The sequence below is a fragment of the Schistocerca piceifrons genome, chromosome 6 (genome assembly GCF_021461385.2).
Source record: "Schistocerca piceifrons isolate TAMUIC-IGC-003096 chromosome 6, iqSchPice1.1, whole genome shotgun sequence".
NCBI classification, from domain to species: Eukaryota; Metazoa; Arthropoda; class Insecta; order Orthoptera; family Acrididae; genus Schistocerca; species Schistocerca piceifrons.
In genome coordinates, this window is record NC_060143.1 from 256,022,121 (window position 1) to 256,042,293 (window position 20,173).

General features: G+C 42.5%; 1 protein-coding gene across 6 annotated transcripts in view; it reads left to right on the forward strand.

The window, feature by feature from the left end:
• LOC124802684 (LIM domain-binding protein 2) overlaps positions 1 to 20,173 on the forward strand; it is a 794,320-nt gene that overhangs the window by 676,982 nt on the left and 97,165 nt on the right. For 4 of the 6 annotated variants that reach the window (XM_047263615.1, XM_047263617.1, XM_047263616.1 and 1 more), the window contains exon 4: positions 13,908 to 14,001. In XM_047263615.1, the coding sequence (XP_047119571.1) occupies positions 13,908 to 14,001 (94 nt within the window). The remainder of the gene's footprint in view (positions 1 to 13,907; positions 14,002 to 20,173) is intronic. The other 2 variants (XM_047263618.1, XM_047263620.1) reach the window with 1 other exon arrangement.

The following is a 20,173-nucleotide window of genomic DNA, read 5'->3' on the forward strand; positions in this document are numbered from 1 at the left end:
AGTCATGACTACTTCTAACAGTTTGTGGCGTAATTGGCCGTCCGCCTCTCCAAGGACCACTTCCCAAATCGCCAGTTAATTCGCTCTTCCGAACCATGTTCTTCAACTCTGGTGCGGAAAGAGGACCTCTCCAAATTCCTTTAATGCATCGATACCCGCGAAGAGCAAGAGCATTACGAGTAAAGCCATGCTCACCTTTTCTAGAGCCATGTCGCCTGTCTGAACAGTAGCCGGCCGAAGTGGCCGTGCGGTTCTAGGCGCTGCAGTCTGGGGCCGCGAGACCGCTACGGTCGCAGGTTCGAATCCTGCCTCGGGCATGGATGTGTACGATGTCCTTAGGTTAGTTAGGTTTAACTAGTTCTAAGTTCTAGGGGACTAATGACCTCAGCAGTTGAGTCCCATAGTGCTCAGAGCCATTTGAACCATTTTTGTCTGAACAGTGATGCCTGTGTTTTAACCCTGCTTCGCTGTACCGGTAATGGCGTTCAACGGCGAGTCATGAAACTGATACTACTAACACCCCAGATCATGCAGCGCGCCAACTGAACATCATTCCTTTGAAGCTGGGTACCCATACAGAACGTAGTTTTCAGGCTACGCTGGCTGAAGTAACGAAAGTTTAATTGTAACCATCCTGTATCATAAATTAAAATATAGCTTGTCACCAGACAGCTTACTTCTACCATGAAGTACATACGCATACTTTGTCTTCATGACCTCACATCCCTTAATATGGTAAGGAGAGGCATGACTATATGTACCTTTTTGAAAGGCGCCAAAGGCACTTCATAGTGAGATGTCACTGCGGTAAGTCGTGTGAGTTTCAGTTTGTGTATTTTTGAGATTGTCTGTTAAAATTAAGTTGATAACTTTGAAAATACATGGCCGACGTTTTATTATTGGGAATTTTGTGAATGATACTTCCTGTGAACAGTGTTTACCATTAAACCACGTACTCTGAATTAATGTTCTACTTATTTATTAATATTTGGAACATAGCAAAAAGAAAATGGCTCTGAGCACTATGGGACTTAACATCTATGGTCATCAGTCCCCTAGAACTTAGAACTACTTAAACCTAACTAACCTAAGGACATCACACAACACCCAGTCATCACGAGGCGGAGAAAATCCCTGACCCCGCCGAGAATCGAACCCGGGCGCGGGAAGTGAGAACGCTACCGCACGACCACGAGCTGCGGACAGAACATAGCACCTTTAGCACAAGTGAACCCAGGGACCAATCTCCTGGAATGGTCTTCAGTTAACATTATTCATCGTTGTAATCGATGAAATCCGTTTCATATGGAATTCGTGGCGTTATTTAATTTATGGGGGCTCAGAGTGTTATTAATATTTGACATCCAGCGACAGGTAACGCCACACCATCCAGCACTACTTTTGTCACTTGTGCCTCAAAGAAGTATGATACGACAGCTGTTGTTCTCCCCGTACGTAAAAGAACTGTCGGGTGCGGGAATTCCCTGCCAAACGTAGATTTCGCATATTTTCTGTCGATTCCAGGGACTTAAGTAGTGGCACAGAGGCACTAGCAGATCGTAATGTTTTTCAAGTGTTGTAGCTGTGCAATGGGTAAGAGCGGAACTAGCTCCGGAACTGAGGCGATTGTATCACCGTACTCTATATTTTGTGTGTGCCCTATATGAGCATGACAGCCAGCCACGTGCACCAGACGGAGACGCAGACATTGACGGTGTGCAGTCGGAGCGTAACGCGCAGCAGACGGTGCAAATTGCCGCATGGCTGCCGCCAGCGCCGCTACATGCGATGCGATGCGAAGCGAGGCCGACTCGCCTGCTCACCTTCAACCACTCTTAAGAGACCACACACTATATCTACGCTGTAACGTTTCGTATCCTCGGCGTAGTTCGCAATGCTAGAAACTAATGAAACCTCTAATACTTTGAACTACCCTCCCAGGTCGCGTTATTAGAAGCTATATCAAATGGGACGACAACGTAAAATCATTATTAGAGAAGGCGACAGAAAATTTAGATTTGTTGGAAGAATGCCGGGAAAATTCAGTGCCTTTATAAGGGAAATAGTGCTAGTGTGGAAAGTTCTAGAGTATTGTTCAAATGAATGAAAAATTATATTATTTGCGGACCATTGTTTACTTACCTCATACAACCTAACTGAGGATCCCCTGGTGTCTGTATAAATCGAACACAAAATGTTTGAGATACACTGTACATCATTCTCGTCAGTGTACGCCACATTACATTCAGAGATTTGCTGTTTTCGGCTCACATTTATTGGACTGACATAATAATACGACTTGCTGACGTATAGTGTGTGCTGCGATGCTACTATGGCTTTTACTTTACAGTCTCTGGATACTAATCTTTAGGAAGAATAGAACGATTACTGGTGTCCCGTGCTCTCGCGAAGCATTGATGCTATCCGTGACTGACATCGTGCTGTAAGAGATACTATACAAGGTGAACCAGAACTCCGCCGACAAGCTATCAGAGGTGGTGGCAAGTTCGAAAACAAAGAAGTCTAATAAACATGGGCTTAGGTATTATGCCTTATGAACACTTTTACATCTTAGCTACTGTAAGATACATCCCTTCTACCGAAAAAGTGCTTATATATCTCAAGGTATGCGTTTTAGAGCCCATGTTTTCTGGACATTTTTTCTTATTTTGCGCCATCCATGGAAGTTTGTCGGTAGAGTTCTCGTCGACACCGTATAGACAGTGTGTTGCCAATGTTGATATCGTCAATAATTGGCTGAGAGCTCAGGGCGCCATGCTTTTACTTGTCTTGTGATTTCTCCTGCTAGTGGTGGGCGTGCTTTATTGTGGTATATTGTTTCCCTATGGACATATCGTATGTTTTGCTCGCTAAATACTCGTGTAGTAAGATGTGCCTGTGGCGGTAATTTGCTAATTAGGTTTTCTTGTAGGTTAACCTTTGACTTCAGGTGTTTTTTGTGATATTAACTGGTAAGACTTACACAATTGTGAACAATGCATGGTTCTTCCATTGTTAACTGTAAAACCATAAGTGAAAATGTCTGTAAGAGGCTAGTGTTTCTAGCAAATACAGTATGAAACATTGGACAATGGTAGATACCAATTACGACCATGGGTTTTACAAGGAATGTTAAGAAAGGTAGGAAAATATTTTTGCTTCGCAGGATTGACAGTGTACAAATTGCAGATATCTGAGTAGTCTGCATCAAATACATAATGCTGAGTTGGAGATGTCCAGCACGAACGGGAAGCATCGTTCTATATGCTTTAGACAAGTATGTCCCGAGCCATGTCTTAAGGAATGGGAAAGACCCACCCCAGTTTAATAGCCGTGTTACAGAACTGCTACATAAACAAAGAGCTTCATCAGAAATTCAAGAGAAGTCAAAACCTAGCTGACAAACGGAAACTGACCGAAGCGAAAGTGAGCGTAAGGAGAGCAATAAGAACAGCGTTCAATGACCCTGAAAATAAAATTTTGTCAGCCGATCTGACAAAAACTGTAAGAAGTTTTGGTCTTAAGAAAAACTAGTTAGTGGTTCTAAATCATCAGTTCAGTCACTCAATGATAATTCAGGCACCGAAACGGAAGATAACAGGAAGAAGATCGAAATACTAAATTCGGTCTTCCGAAATTGTTTCACTGTGGAAGATCGTGATACGGCCTCTCCTTTCAACCATCGTACGAACGTTGAAATGAGAGATATTTAGACAATGATTCGCGGAAAGTTATAAAAATACAAGCTTACCGAGTATCGGACCAGATTTCCGACTGGATACAAGACTTTCTTACGTGTAGCACTCAACGGAACAAAAACGACAGATGTAATTTCCGGAGTGCCTTAGGAAGTGTGATAGGATCGCTGCTGTATACCGTGTATATAAATGATCTAGTACAGTGCGTCGGAAGCTCTTCAAGACTGTTCGCAGGTGATATGGTTGTCTATCGGAAAGTAGCAACGCTAGAAGACAGTATCGACTTGCAGATTGACATGCAGAGGGGTCATGAATGGTGCAGGCTCTGTCAGTTGACCCCGAAATTAAATAAATGTAACATATTGCATATACATAGGAAAAGAAACCCACTGTTGTACAACTACACTATTTTGATTGCTGGGAACAGTATCTACCGTAAAATATCTAGGAGTAACTATCCAGAGCGACGTTAAGTGACATGTCCATATAAAATAAATAGTAGGAAAACGAGATGCGCCGGCGCTACAGTCTGGAACCGTGCGACAGCTACGGTCGCAGGTTCGAATCCTGCCTCGGGCATGGATGTGTGTGATGTCCTTAGGTTTAAGTAATTCTAAGTTCTAGGGATGATGACCTCAGATGTTAAGTCCCATAGTGCTCAGAGCTATTTTTGAAAACGAGATTCCAAACGGGCATTCATAGGAATAATCTTAAGTAAGTGCAATTCATCCACACAAGAAGTGGCTTATATGACTCTTGTTCTACCGGGTATTGAGTAGTCTTGATCAGTCCGAAATAATAATATTTCGCAATATGTATTGTTATAAAACTTTTTAGTGTTGCAGTGTATAATTTTTATAATTGTAACAGAACAACAACATAAGTAATAAATTTTCCAAACATTCGTGATACTGAAATATTAGTAACATACAGATTGCTAACATCCTTTCTTGTTTGCTACAGAACACACTGCAGCACGTAGAAAATTAATGCTACGTTGCAGAATGATGGTTTATCAGATCTCTCTTCGCAGTTTCTTAGATCTCTCGTTTGACGTAATAACGAATTTTGTTAAATCTGTTACTGATGTAACAACGAATTTTGTTAAATTTGTTACTCATATATTTCCGTTGGTTGTATTGTTTTTGGCGATGCATGCACGTAACACAGAATTTCGTCAAGATTTTTGGCTACTCGGGAGCACTTCACTGCATGAAGATGATGTTAGAACCACAGTGGTACATAGACCATACATTATACGGAGATTTTCAAGTCTTTGGAACTACTACCTCCAGTGATGAATATCCAAGCAGGAAAAACTTAAATCGTCTTTCTCTCCCTGAAACAAAACAAATAAAACTTTTTTCTATGCTGTCCTCGTTGTTGCCTTATAATCGAATTGTGTGAGCAATTATTCAGTTAGCCTGCAGCTAATCGGACACGCCCTCTTCCTCACGGCAAACTGTTTCATTTGCTCTCACATGTAATACATAGCCGTACAGAAATTGCGTTTCCTTAAATCTGTTGTTAAATAATTTATTAGGAAAGTTGCCTTGGTCTTTTGTCAAATACATCTACATACATACTTCGCAATCCACCATACGGTGCGTGGCGGGTGGTACCTCGTACCACAACTAGCATCTTCTCTCCCCGTTCCACTCCGAAACAGAATGAGGGAAAAATGACTGCCTATATGCCTCTGTACGAGCCCTAATCTCTCTTATCTTATCTTTGTGGTCTTTCCGCGAAATATAAGTTGGCGGCAGTAAAATTGTACTGCAGTCAGCCTCAAATGCTGGTTCTCTAAATTTCGTCAATAGCGATTCACGAAAAGAACGTCTCCTTTCCTCTAGAGACTCCCACCCGAGTTCCTGAAGCATTTCCGTAACACTCGCGTGATGATCAAACCTACCAGTAACAAATCTAGCAGCCCGCCTCTGAATTGCTTCCGTGTCCTCCCTCAATCCGACCTGATAGGGATCCCAAACGCTCGAGCAGTACTCAAGAATAGGTCGTATTAGTGTTTTATAAGCGGTCTCCTTTACAGATGAACCACATCTTCCCAAAATTCTACCAATGAACCGAAGACGACTATCCGCCTTCCCCACAACTGCCATTAAATGCTTGTCCCACTTCATATCGCTCTGCAATGTTACTCCCAAATATTTAATCGACGTGACTGTGTCAAGCGCTACACTACTAATGGAGTATTCAAACGTTACAGGATTCTTTTTCCTATTCATTTGCATTAATTTACATTTATCTATATTTAGAGTTAGCTGCCATTCTTTACACCAATCACAAATCGTGTCCAAGTCATCTTGTATCCTCCTACAGTCACTCAACGACGACACCTTCCCGTACACCACAGCACCATCAGCAAACAGCCGCACATTGCTATCCACCCTATCCAAAAGATCATTTATGTAGACAGAAAACAACAGCGGACCTACCACATTTCCCTGGGGCACTTCAGATGATACCCTCACCTCCGACGAACACTCACCATCGAGGACAACGTACTGGGTTTTATCACTTAAGAAGTCATAGCGTTATGCGTGCTGTAATGCTGTAGATTGTGTTAAAGCTTCAGCTACCGATTACCGGGTATATCGTTTGAATGTGTAAGTGTGGTTTATCTCGCCATATTGATGCAAGCCTCTTGCCATTCCATTCTATACAATTTAACATTGACAAACACACTCGTGGAAACCCGGTATGTGGCGCAGTGTGGCGAAAATAAGGCGTCGAAGGAAGGCGACGGTGTAGCGCCTCCAATAGGACCGTGCTTAGCAAAGCTCTGAGGTGTTCGGTCTGATGATAGCTGTAATTTCATTTACGTCGTGGTGCGGAGAACTCCACTGGTTTTTTATGTACGTGTCCAACTGGGAGCGGTTCGCCCTTTGCGGCTGCGCCTGCGGCCGTGTCCACGCCGTAGCGTCCGGGTTGTTGACTAGCGGCCTTGAACTTGCGGCCGAGGCGAGGCTCCTGCAGACTGCCGGCCAGGTGCGCTCCGGCGTGGCCCCCAGCCGCCTCTCGCCGATACGCGCCCGGCGTGCGTAAGCACAGCCCGAATTATCGCCGACGCTCCACTGACACGGCTTGGCTGGGCGCTTTCACTGTCACCAGCGATGCAGGTGACGCGTGCTGGCCACGCTGTTCGGCTGTATCGCGGCCTCCTGTGCCCAGCGAAAGTTCATTTCTGTAGCGCGTTACTTTAACGTATCTGCAAAGCACCACCTCAGCTGCTGTTAACAAATTTTAATTTCCTTTGCCAGCTACTTTCGCTGAACACTTTGGAATGAATAGCGTTGTAGCTTAACAAAGACGTACGTAAGCAGCTATCGCTATAACATAAGAACATTAAAAAATTCCTTACGTAACGACACTCAGTTGTCAAGGACCTTGCCTAGTGCTTTGGTACACACGACTGCAATAATTTTAGTAGCATACGGTTTTGCCGCCAAGCCTCATACCAACGGGTACAAATGCCATTGTAATGTAATGAGGCAGAGAAAAGCCGAAGTGAGCTACAACACACATCGTAGCCAGAATGAGATTTTCACTCTGCAGCGGAGTGTGCGCTGATACGAAACTTCCTGGCAGATTAAAACTGTGCGCCCGACCGAGACTCGAACTCGGGACCTTTGCCTTTCGCGGGCAAGTGCTCTACCAAATGAGCTACCCAAGCACGACTCACGCCCCGTCCTCACAGCTTTACTTCCGCCAGTACCTCGTCTCCTACCTTCCAAACTTAACAGAAGCTCTCCTGCGAACCTTGCAGAACTAGCACTCTTGGAAGAAAGGATATTGCGGATACATGGCTTAGCCACAGCCTGGGAGAGCTTCTGTGAAGTTTGGAAAGTAGGAGACGAGGTACTGGCGGAAGTAGAGCCGTGAGGACGGGGCGTGAGTCGTGCTTGGGTAGCTCAGTTGGTAGAGCACTCGCCCGAGAAAGGCAAAGGTCCCGAGTTCGAGTCTCGGTCCGGCACACAGTTTTAATCTACCAGGAAGTTACACATCGTAGGTCCACCGGCAAGTGACGTGTACGTAGCAGAAGACTGAATTGCACTCTGTGTTATTCAGCAAGAAAACAAACAGTATAAATGTCTATTATTCGTCTCATCTTTCACTGTCAAATGCAACCTATCGATATGCCAGCTCTTCTAATGTGCCTGATTCAGCTGAAATTATGAACAGTATGTAAGGAGATAATTCAAAAATAAATTAATGAATCGAATAAAGACAGGGTCGTTGGCATTAAGAAACATCGAGATGTTTCATACTAATGGTAACTAAGTAGAGTTGATGAAGCAAGTTACTGGCTATCTTGAAAGGGACTACGTTATACGTGCCAGAATATATGAAAACAAATCAGCCGAGCCGGCTGTTGTGGCCGATCGGTTCTAGGCGCTTCAGTCCGGAACCGCGCTGCTGCTACGGTCGCAGGTTCGAATCCTGCCTCGGGCATGGTTGTGCGTGATGTCCTTAGGTTAGTTAGGTTTAAGTAGTTCTAAGTTCTAGGGGACTGATGACGTCAGATGTTAAGTCCCATAGTGCTCATAGACATTTGATTTGAAATCAGCCGATACAAACATAAGCGTGTCATAAAATCACATGCTACAGAAATTCTTGCCATGTGTAACAAAACACTCGAAGAGGTGCTGGACGCTTACACCTGTGAATATTTTAATGTAAGGATTTCTTAAACGTTCTTATCTTACTACGAGAGCAGCTTTTATTAATGTACGTCTCTGTTACATTAGGTCACCTGAGACCGTTCAATGAACGTAACACGTAGCGGAAATTAAACTATTCCTTAACATCAGCTGAAGTGCTGTTTCACATTTATGTTAAAGTATTAACAGCTAGCTGTGACGGCACACTGCGAAGGAGCATAAGATTGTTTCTGTAGCACACTCCGCAGGAAGTAGCCGGGGACTTCGCTAACATATCGCACGTCGTCGATCTGCCTCATTAGGCGTCTTTAAACAGCGATCTCAACGTAGCGAATGTATCCCATTAATTGTAATGCGCTTTTAGGCCTGTAATAAGCCTATATTTCACATCTAACGTTTGCTATAACTAGTAAGTGCGTGGTGGAAGGCACTTTTTATTGAATTAGAGTTTGCCACGTAAGCACTCACGCATAGTGCAAGGAAGAAAGTGATAGCCCGGCAGTTGTTATTTGTGTAATTTTATTGTATAGGCAAACGTAATACTTGTGCATTGACGCAGGTGTAGCTGACTATTCGTTTCGGTCACAGTTGCGATTTCATATAGGTGATGTCCAGTCTTCACATCGTTTCAGATTAATAACAATATATCGTGTCAATCTCGTCGACAAGTACGGTACCCTCAACATTAAAATGATTTTGAGGCAGGCTTACACGGCGTCAAAATTGACGCGTTAATTTGTTACGAATATGAAATCACCTATATGAAATCGCAATTGTTACTGGGCAATTTTATCGGACGATCTCTATGGGACAGATGCATAGGAAGTTGAATAATGAAGGATGACACTTAAAGTTCTCTAAGAAGTACTCCCGAAATGTACAGCCAGTGACAGGCATTAGATATCCTTAAACATTTCTGTTATTTTTTCTCCTCAGTCAAACAAGCCTTTAACTATTCGCACCACATTTATTTTGTATACCTTCTACCTCCCTTTAGTCCGATTTAGTATGGTCCCAGGCACGTAAAAAGTATTAAAATATGTCCCCTACAAGTGTTTTGTAAGCAGTCTTCCTTTTACATAGACTACAATTCCCCTGTATCCTGTCAGTTCCTGCCATTTGATTACACAAAACTTTGCTTATATTATCGTTGCACTTCGTAACTGTAGAAACTGTTATTCCTAAGTATATGTGTGACGTGGGTGAGTGTAGTTGAAGCAAAACTGTTCTCATCTGGGCTTGAAAACCGCAGTGCTTTACTAGTCATATAGCTGTTGGAAGTGGTATGCGTTTTCCTTTATCCTCCCGTATGAAATGACTATCCAGCCAGTTATAGGTGGAATGAGGAACGTTACGCTTCCCTTGCTGGCGACGAATTTTTTTTTTCACCGAGAGGATTGTAATCGGTGGTTATATTCGAATCAGTTACCACCGTACAAGGTGCGCGAGGAGTGTGTCTAAGTATTTACCATAAGAAGCGGTTTGGACACGGGTAAGCTGGAACATCGTATTTTGCAGTAGACGGGTTTCAAAATTATTCACGAAATAGTAAAACACTTTGTAGTAGTACTGTGGCCTGATATCTAATTACTCTTGATATCATGTTCATGGTTTTTGCTTATTTAAAGTCGTGATCCAGTTTCAGGCCATTGATGCACTGTGTTATTTCTACATAATTTACATAATTTTATTTCTATATCATTTACATAATTTGAAAAATATTATCAATTGAAGTTTTAATTATTAATCACGTCGCTTTTGTCTGGAAGTTAATATAAGTCACGGAGACACTGCGCTTTTGACGTAAAGCGTATCAGAAGTGCTTGGTCTACCAATGGGAGCTGATTATCTTCTCAAAACGAGAAAAAAGTTATGTAAAAATGTCCGAAAGCATTCAGTTTCTGAATCCATAATGTAAGCATGTTGTTGTACGGGACATTACCTATCTCCAAATATTATCTCGTAACAAGTTAGCCGCGCGTGTTAGCCGAGTGGTCTGAGGCGCTGCAGTCATGGACTGTGCGGCTAGTCCCGGTGGAGGTTCGAGTCCTCCATCGGGCATGGGTGTGTGTGTTTGTCCTTAGGATACTTTAGGTTATGTAGTGTGTAAGCTTAGGGACTGATGACCTTAGCAGTTAAGTCCCATAAGATTTCACACATATTTAGTAACAAGTTATGAATAATACCTTCAACACATACAATCTCATAAAAAAATTAGCAACATGCACCTAGCTACACGTATGTTCGTGTTTAATCGCGGACTCTTGCACCATTTTATAGACCGCTAAATGGCCTCTCTGTCCTTCACGGGTTTGCGTGATGCGTCCGTGAAGCCTTCTGTACATTACGAATATTCGTTGTCATTATAGCGTTCTTTTAGATGACGCTCTAAAATACTGAGATTAGGCGAACGTGAAGATCACATAAATTATTTCCCATCTAATCATGCGTCATATTGATATCGGTCTGTGGCTCCCGAACAAAGTGATTTGAAGAGTTCCATTGTGCACGAACTACACAATTCTTCTAATTGTAGCGTACACATTCTCTAATTGGGTGGTAGTTTGTCAGAAAGTTGTTTTTTATTGTTAACATTACATAAAATATGCGACATGTTGGTAATGGCTAATACTAAACTTGTGTCCAGAAGGAACGACAATTCAAAAGTCCATTACCACATCCAGATTCAAGTTCTCCATAGTTAGTATAAGTAACTACGCTTGCCGGGGCCATATCTTTGTCCCATTATTTTCTTGCATACCATTATCTATCTAAGTTAGAAATCCGTCTCTAATAGAATCAAAAACACAAGTATGCGGCTATCTTTGGGGACCATGTCCATCCGTTCACGCAGTTCGGGTCCTCAACCGAGGAACCTAGCGCAGCTCTAGCCACGCTCCTGGAGTCGGCACGGCTCCACAGCCCTCTCGGTATCTTCCAGAACCTCACTGACTGGCTTCCTGCAACTCCCACAGCAGTCGGCGCTGCAAAAGGTTGCTGTTCACATTTCTGAGAGGTGGTCACATTAATGTGACTGGGCAATGTAGTTTCACGTCAACGCCGAGGCCTACAACTTTGACACTATTGTATTTCTCGATGTGCACACATTTCGTGCTACTGACTACGTCATTGGGGCACTGTGACTTTAGAACGGGGGACTATCAAAAGACAGCACAGATAATGTAATGAGACTCTGTATAGTGTCTGATGCATGGATGCATAAAATTTGTCTACTCCGTTCCTCCTGGCGTTTTATGCTCCTTGGATACAGTTGTGCTCCTGATCTATTGCATCAAAGAGCTTGCCACATGAAGAAGTGCGTGATCCTGAAACGTAGTATTAAGACAGTGGTGTCAAATTTAAGTACTGACAGAACAACTGTTAAATCACGATCTTAACTCTCCTAAGTCTTGTTATAATCACAGCTGAACATGTGCAATTAAAGAGCTCGAAGCGAAAAGTTTACTTTGGACTTGGAGACGTTAGCGATTGTCAGCTACTGAATAAAAAAATCCAGGAATTGTAATTAGACTGTGTCTGACATTCAGCCTTATTGTTATGAATGTTTGGGGTAAAGCAAGCTGCAATGTTTGGTTTGAAGCAGTGGTTTCATACAGCAAATTTGTTTTGTCTTCATACTTGTGATTCAGTTTACTGTGACTAAAAAAAAAATGCGTATTGTAAATTATCTTTTCACTAGGTGGCGGGATGTGTCATTACCAAACAAGTCTTGTTATAATCACAGCTGAATATGTGCAATTAAAGAGCTCGAAGCGAAAAGTTTACTTTGGACTTGGAGACGTTAGCGATTGTCAGCTACTGAATAAAAAAATCCAGGAATTGTAATTAGACTGTGTCTGACATTCAGCCTTATTGTTATGAATGTTTGGGGTAAAGCAAGCTGCAATGTTTGGTTTGAAGCAGTGGTTTCATACAGCAAATTTGTTTTGTCTTCATACTTGTGATTCAGTTTACTGTGACTAAAAAAAAAATGCGTATTGTAAATTATCTTTTCACTAGGTGGCGGGATGTGTCATTACCAAACGAATCCGTAATTTCTGTATAAATTTGATGCTAATGAAGATATAGAAAATAAATACAGTGCAGTATTGTCACTTTGCAAGAAACGGATGACGTAATTTCAAAGATATTGCAAGTGAAATCACCGACAGCCCCAATCGGGGCGACCAAAGTTGGCGCTCTATTCTTGAGTAACTGAGAAAGTTGGTTTGTTTTTGTTTCCTGAGTGTTTCTGACTCGTAGTTTGTGTACAAACACATTTCCACAGAAACAGAGCATAGTTGATCGTTGAATTATTTAGATGTTGAAGGTTTTCGTGTTGAATCAATTTTTGGATGACTGTATCGAGTAAAACTCTGGAGTGTCGCGTGGATGTGATGCTAAACTTATCAAAAATGAAAAAAAAAATCCTCGTATGTTCTGCACAAGTATTCGGAATACTGACTGTCACCAGCAGATATTCGCATACATGTGAATTAAACGAAACAGATATCCCAAGAATCTCTGCAATTAGAAGTACCTCTTACGTTTCTTACACCGTGATCGAATGACAAAACATCGTTGCGAATCTTCATTAGTACGTAATTCATAACGAAATTTTGGATTCTGTAAGTAGAGAAACGTTTAGTTATATTTATTGTACGTTAACTTAATTTTTTGTTATCTTTTTTTATGAAAATAATTGAAGCCTTCAGTGTAATATTCTTTATAATTTTCTGTGTGATGCATGTGTGCTTTCTCTGTCGCTCTATCATATACTGGTCTTCATTTTAACATGCAGTATTTGCTTTCGAATTGTCTCTATATTTTGCATGTTTTCTAAAGAACGATTCTGCTTGTGGTTTTTCTATTTTCTTTTTTTATATGAATGCCTGCTCACGCCCCCATTTGTCCCTCTTTTTAAGAGAGGGAAACTGGTACTAATTCAGTGCTCTTGATGGGATTATTATTGTTCTGTGAAACATTAAAATCATCAATAAACTAAATGGGAAATGATCGATAATTAAAGTTATTAAGACTTGTTTCTCTAATGGGTCCGCAGAGGCATATTATTTTCTTAGGGCAATGCGAACTTAGAAATTCAGTCACCTTATACTTGATATGTTGGCATGAGGCATTCAGAAAGTTAGCTTGACTCAACAGTTAGCTACAGCAATAGGAAAATAGTGCAGTATATGATGGATGCAGAGAATCATAAATGTAATCTCTATGTCAAATAATTTACGACTGAAGGAGTAATATAGTTTGAGCATTTATAAATTATGATATCATTTATATGTTTGTATGTCGCCTTGCACGAGTGTGCGTAGCTGACGTCGCCACTCTGGAATTATTTTTCGAGATATAAACATAGTCGTACTGTTCAGTGCGTCTGATCTTTGCTCGATGGTGATTGACGTGAGAACTACGTACCGTGGTGACGGACGGATCGCACCCTGGTGCAAGCGCCATATATGTTGTCCTGTGCCGTCCTCTGTGTTAATTCCGTGTTTTTCAACTTATTTGGTAGATCTCTTCCTGTTCCCAGGCGTCATACGCCGTACTTCGGCCAGCCTGACTATCGTATTTACGAGCTTAACAAGAGGCTTCAGCAGAGGACAGAGGTGAGTACACAAAGGCTTTTTTACGCTGCGCCAAAGTGTGTGACTGCCCAGGCGTTCGTGTGCGGGCATCCACTGTATTGATGCAATGTTGTCTATAAACGTATAATTAGTAAAGGCGTGCCACTGAAGTTCTACCTCCACCTTATTTGTTGCTTTATTTGTGTAAACAGGACATCTCATATAGACTAACGGGAACGGCTGACATGACGTGATTTTCTCGATGCTCAAGTCGTGTCCTGTCTGAAACTCGAGCTTTAAGAATATTCACCATTTTTTGCTCCAGGGCCTGACTGACCTTGACACTGTGGGCACACCAAAAAAAGTATTTTGGACAAGTTTCCTCTAAGAATTTTTTTCTTTAGACGTATCGTCATGGCTTTAGGCGTCTTTGTAGGTGCAGCCAGTACTAAGCACATGTTCAACATTTCACTGTTGACCCATGCGGTGGGATTCTCTAGTTCCGAGGCCTCAGATTAATGGGAAGTATTGTTTGGGAAGAAGGTTGTGTGGCCAGTTCGTTCTCACGCCGAGGTACCCCTATGTATTATATATACTTACTTCCGCGGGGAAAGATGAAAACAGAACAGGAATTAGTTGTGTGAGTACATGTTTACATGTTGTAACGTGTTTTCGATTCACTGAAATGAAATGAAGGGATCGTTGAGAAGAAAACAGTGAAGATGCAATAACATGAAATGATACCACAGATAACAAGTCAGAAATTCTGAATCTGCGATGCCCCTGTTGTTTGCCACGCACGCTGTGGGAGAATCTCTCTTCGTGAAGTTCAGAAGTAATTGAAGGAAAAATAAATGAAAATGAAAATCTGAGTCAAGCCTGGAAGCGAACTCAGATAGCATAGTGGTTAAGGCGACTACCCGCGAAAAGCTGAAAATCGGGTCCCAGCCGACACAAAGTTTCACTAGCCTTTGAATGTTCAGTACTTGCAACCTACAAACGAGTTCAAAGCAATATTCTGTTGCTTTGCAGTCACAAGAAGAGCTTCCGCAGTGATTAAGAATGTGAACTTTTATTCGAGAGGAGCCTGGTTCAAGTTGCCTTTAGACCATCCTGATTTAGATTTTCTGTAGTCCTTACGAATGACAGCAGGCGAATGGCAGACGGGTAGACCGTTCGCCTGGTGCAAGTCTTTTGAGCTGATGCCACTTCGGCGACTTGCATGTCGATGGAGATGAGATGATAATACAACACCCAGTCCCTGAGCGGAGAAAATCTCATACCCAGGCGGGAATCGAACCGGCTCCCTTAGCATGACATTCCATCGAGCTGACCACTCAGCTTACAGGGCGGACAGCAAAACTTAATAAGACTGAAATTACCATAATACCTGTACTCATTACTGTAACATTTGTTATTATTATTATTATTATTATTATTATTGTTGTTCGTCCAAGCCTTGTAATAGGCACATTGCAATGTTAAGTGTAAACACTCTCTCGAAGGACTCCTGGTGATACGTAGGAGAGGACATGAAGGCTTTAATCTTGTCGGGTAAAGGCCAACGCCGCACATGAGCGTCCATCATATAAGTACATAAAACGTTGGAAATTGAAAAGTATTAGTGTTGTTTGCTTAAGTTCTAACTGACATTATAGATACAGGTTTTCTGCCTATTTTTTACATTTAAAAGAAACATATTCGAAGACTACTTTTAAAACACACACACACACACACACACACACACACACACACACACACACACACACAGAGAGAGAGAGAGAGAGAGAGAGAGAGAGAGAGAGAGAATAGTTGTAACTGGTCTGACAGGCTACTGGAACTAAACTGAATTAATTTCTCAATCACTTTGCTTCAGAGGTGCGTGCTTAACTGTCTAAAAGAGGTTGCACAATGTTTTTCTGTTAATACACCATTTTATGAACTGTATCTAGACGAGTATTAGTGGACATTAAGGTGGTGTGTATCCAGTCTTCGTCTTTATGACGGCTTGGTGTCTGGTGGGGACAATTTCAACGATTTGTCTGAATGCCTGTGGAGGAATGGCAGTCCATTGTTCCTCAGAACTTGAAACCAGAGAAGATTTTGGACCTAGCGACCTGGAGTGTAGTATACGTTCTAACTCATCCCAAAGATGCTCCGTTGGGTTCAGATCGGGACTCCAGGCAGACCAGTTCATTTCAGTAATGTTACTGCGCACATACTATTGCCTTAAAGATTCTGCTTCCTGAAAAGAGTGCGTTGTGATGCTGACATATGCAATAACCGTCACCAGACTGTTACCCTATGGTACGCAGTTCACAAAGTTTAATCATTTCTTCCCTCATATAACTTTTTTTTAAGCGGAATAAGGGGACCACACCATAACCACGAAAAACACCCCATACCGTAACACCACTTCCTTTGTGTGTTACTGTTGGCATTACACATGACTGCAGGTACTGTTTTCCAAGAATTGGTCAAACTCAAACCCTTCCACCGGACTGCCACAGGGTGTAGCGTGAGTGATCCAGATCACCTGTTTCCAGTAGTAGACTGTCCGGTGGCGCCGCTGCTTGCACCATCTCAAGCGTCGCTTAGCACCGACTACAGAAATATTGGCGTATTAGGAGCTGTTCGACTGTTGCACCTCATTCGTTTTAACTCCCTGCGCACGGTCGTTCTGCTAGCTGAATTGAGATAGCACTTTGAAGCTCACGAGTGATTCCTTCCGCTGATTTCATGCGATCTTTTAGAACCACCCCTTCCGTACTGCTCGACGATACCTGTCAGGGGCTTAGATTTTTTTCTGGGGGGGGGGGGGTTCAGTTCTGTTCAGTTACAAGATGTTCATTAATATCAGTACTGGTATGGCAGAACATCAGCAGCTGAATTTTCATAAACTGTTTCAACATTTAGAATTGAAAATTCTGATACTATGGTGGTAGATAGGAGTGGTGGTGCTGAACTGAGAGGCGTGCAACAATATTCAGGAGTCATTTTTATCAATCAAAAAAGTCTTAAATGACAAATCAAAATCAAGAGACTCGTCCCCCCCCCCCCTCACAGTTAACCATACAATACAAAACACTTGTTGTAGTGACCTCAAAAAACGGACATTAAAAGGAAGTACAGAACAGAATTAGTTATACGGAAACCTAACTGATTGAATTTTCACACTAGCCAGTTGCCAATGCCACAATTAAAATCTATAGAAAGTCTCAGAGCCATGGTGCCATGTACATAAGGAGTGTTATTATTTCAAAAACAGTTATGTCTTCCCTCCCTCCTCTCTCCCCCCCCCCCCAAAAAAAATCTTTCTCGAACAGTTATCAACAGAGATTTTAAGAAGTACAGTATAATCAAACTAAGGCCACCCAAAATACTAAATGCAATACTTTAGGAATAAGGATGGCTACCAATTATAACAGATGGGCTTAGAAAAAAATCTCAACTACTGTCATTCAAATGGCAATGTAAGTTAACATGCAACTGTCATAATATGAGTAATGAATAGAAAACAGTTGTACAATTAAAGAACACAATCACCTTTAAGCTTGTCAGTAGCGAAGTTTATAGAACTTCTATACCTAAGTCGTCAGCGAGCCAAAAGTACAATACGTATGAGCTCCAGTTCACGTAAGGTAAACTGAGTTTATACCGACCCAAGGTAATGTGCAGGCGGCAGATCTTGTTGGTAAGTGCAGCTAATCGGCAGGTCGAGGCACGGCGCACGCTCAGCTCATGGGCCACCTGTGTGATGACAGACGATGTTTTCTTGCCGATCGCTCGACAGAGAAGATCGTGCTCGGAGCTCCCCCTCAGTAGCACGTTGTACGCTTCTCCATTGGCACGTGCAGAGGCGTTCGGAGAGTGTTCAGATGGCTCGGTGACATGGCGGAAGTGAACCGTCACACATGCAAATGAATGGATATGAAAGCACTGTAGTACACAAATTCCGACGCGCATTGATGCTGAGGTAAATTGCGAGCATTTTACGTCTGTAAACTGCATGTCGTGCAACAGTCCTTTCCAAATGCTTTTTCGGAGTAAGTGATCTTGGAAAACTTGCCACACACCTGAATAAAAGAGTAAGTCATGAGTCAGCCAGTGGCTTAGTGTTTCTGAAAAGCTTTTCAGAGCTAAATATAAGAAGTATTGATGACATCCATACCGAGAACACTGTACAGTCACATTAACGTGACCATCTGCAAAAAGCGTGAATAACCACATTTTACAACGAAGCCCGCTGCTAGACGTGCAGGAAGAGACGTTCTGGAAGGTACCGGCAGGCCTGCGCAGCCATGCCGACTGCAGTGCCGTGGCCCCGCTCGAGCTGGTCGTACAAATTATCTTTTAGGTTCAAATGTGGGTGTTAAAAATTTGTGTGGGTAACTAGCTATAGCTCTGAGATATTTATGGAAAAGCATTTTTACTTGCTGTCAGCTGTATACATTAAATTTATTGTTGACCGGTTTCGGTCTTATCGCTCACGAATAAATTTAATATACACTGCTGATGGCAAATAAAAATACTTTTCTATAAATCCGGGGAGTTTGGAGACCAGGCGAGTACGTTACACTCATCCTCGTGCTCTGCCAACCACGCAGGTACTTTGCGAGCTGTGTGGCACGTTGCATTGACCTCTTGGTAGATGCTATCACACCGAGTGAAATCAGAACTGCATGTAGAAGTGGACATTGTCCCCAAGAATTGATTCATACTTGTGTTGGTCCATTGGGCCTTCCAGAACGATGATATCACTCAGGGAATGCCACCAAAACGTTCCCCAGAGCGTAACGCTCCCTCCTGCTGCCTAGACCCTTCCGACGATTATTGCAGGGTGTTTGCTTTCTGTCCGATGCACCATAAAACGTGATTCATCTGTAGAGGCCACCTGTCGTTACTCAGTGGACGTCCAGTTGCGGTACTGGCATGCGAATTCCACCCTTCGTAGCCGATGTACTGCAGACATAATGGGTGCATGAACAGGCGACTGCTGCGAGGGATCATACGGCGCAGCGTTCGCTGAACGGTCGTTGAGGAGACACTGTTTGGTACATCTGGGTGGGTGGTCAGTTGCTCAACAGTTGCACGTCTATTTACCCGTACACACCCCCGCGGCTGCAGCCTTTCATCTGTGCCCCGTTGTGCACCGCAGTTGCTTCGGCGGTGGTTTTGGATAGCGCCATTTTGCCATGCACTGTATATTTAAAACACGGCCATACATTCCTTATCTCCTGAAATGGCTCACGTAATTTTGTAAGTATGGCGCTGGACGATGGACATACTCTCTCTTGTGACGTCTCCTACTCCAGTTCGTTGAGAGATGCTGTAGAACGCTCAAGCTGCCTAAAAACTTTATGACGCGACCTTAGCCCGTCTTAGAATCTTTTATGTTTCTTCCGCTAATCTAACTTGGTAAGGTTCCCAGACCGATGAACAATACTCTGGAACTGTCCGAATATGTTTTTTGTAAGCGATCTCTTTCGTGCGCAAATTAATTTTGTTAGGGACTCTACCAATAAATCTGACACCTACCTTCGCCTTGGCTAAAATTATGTGGTTGTTTCACCTTAAATCAGTCCGGGTAGAAACTTTTACGTTGTATGTGAATGTAGTAATGTAGTTATCGATTCTAGTCATTGATCGCCGGTCGTGTTTTGAAACGATATCGGATACTTTCGCGTATTTGCATGAATTACGTTATCTTTGTTTATGTTTAGGGTCTTTTTCCAATCTTTGTACCATTCATTGGTAATCTGCAAGTCTCTCCGCATATCGTATACAAGTTGCTAAAGCTAAAACTTTGTCTTCTGCGAATAGCCTCATGGGGCTACAGACTTAATCCTGCAGGTCATTTACGTACAGGGTGAAGAAAGTCCGCGCACTAAGACGTCACAATGTGTTTCCTTGCATGCTAACATTCCAGTATTGGACAGAAAATGAATGTCAAAGAAAGGCAATTTGGAAACGCTCTAATAACATGTACGAGAAGTATCTTACTATTGTAGAGCTTTGCTGCCTAGTTAGTGCAACTGAGAGAGTTTGGAATACTCGAGCCGGAGAGTTCGATACCGTACCAAGTTGTGTGGTTATGTTCTAATTGTAGATTACGTGACGTTTAATCTGGCCCTTTAATCGTATACAACTATTGCAGTAGGTGTTATGTAAAACACGCGCAATTAATTAATGCTAACGTACAAATCAGAGTATA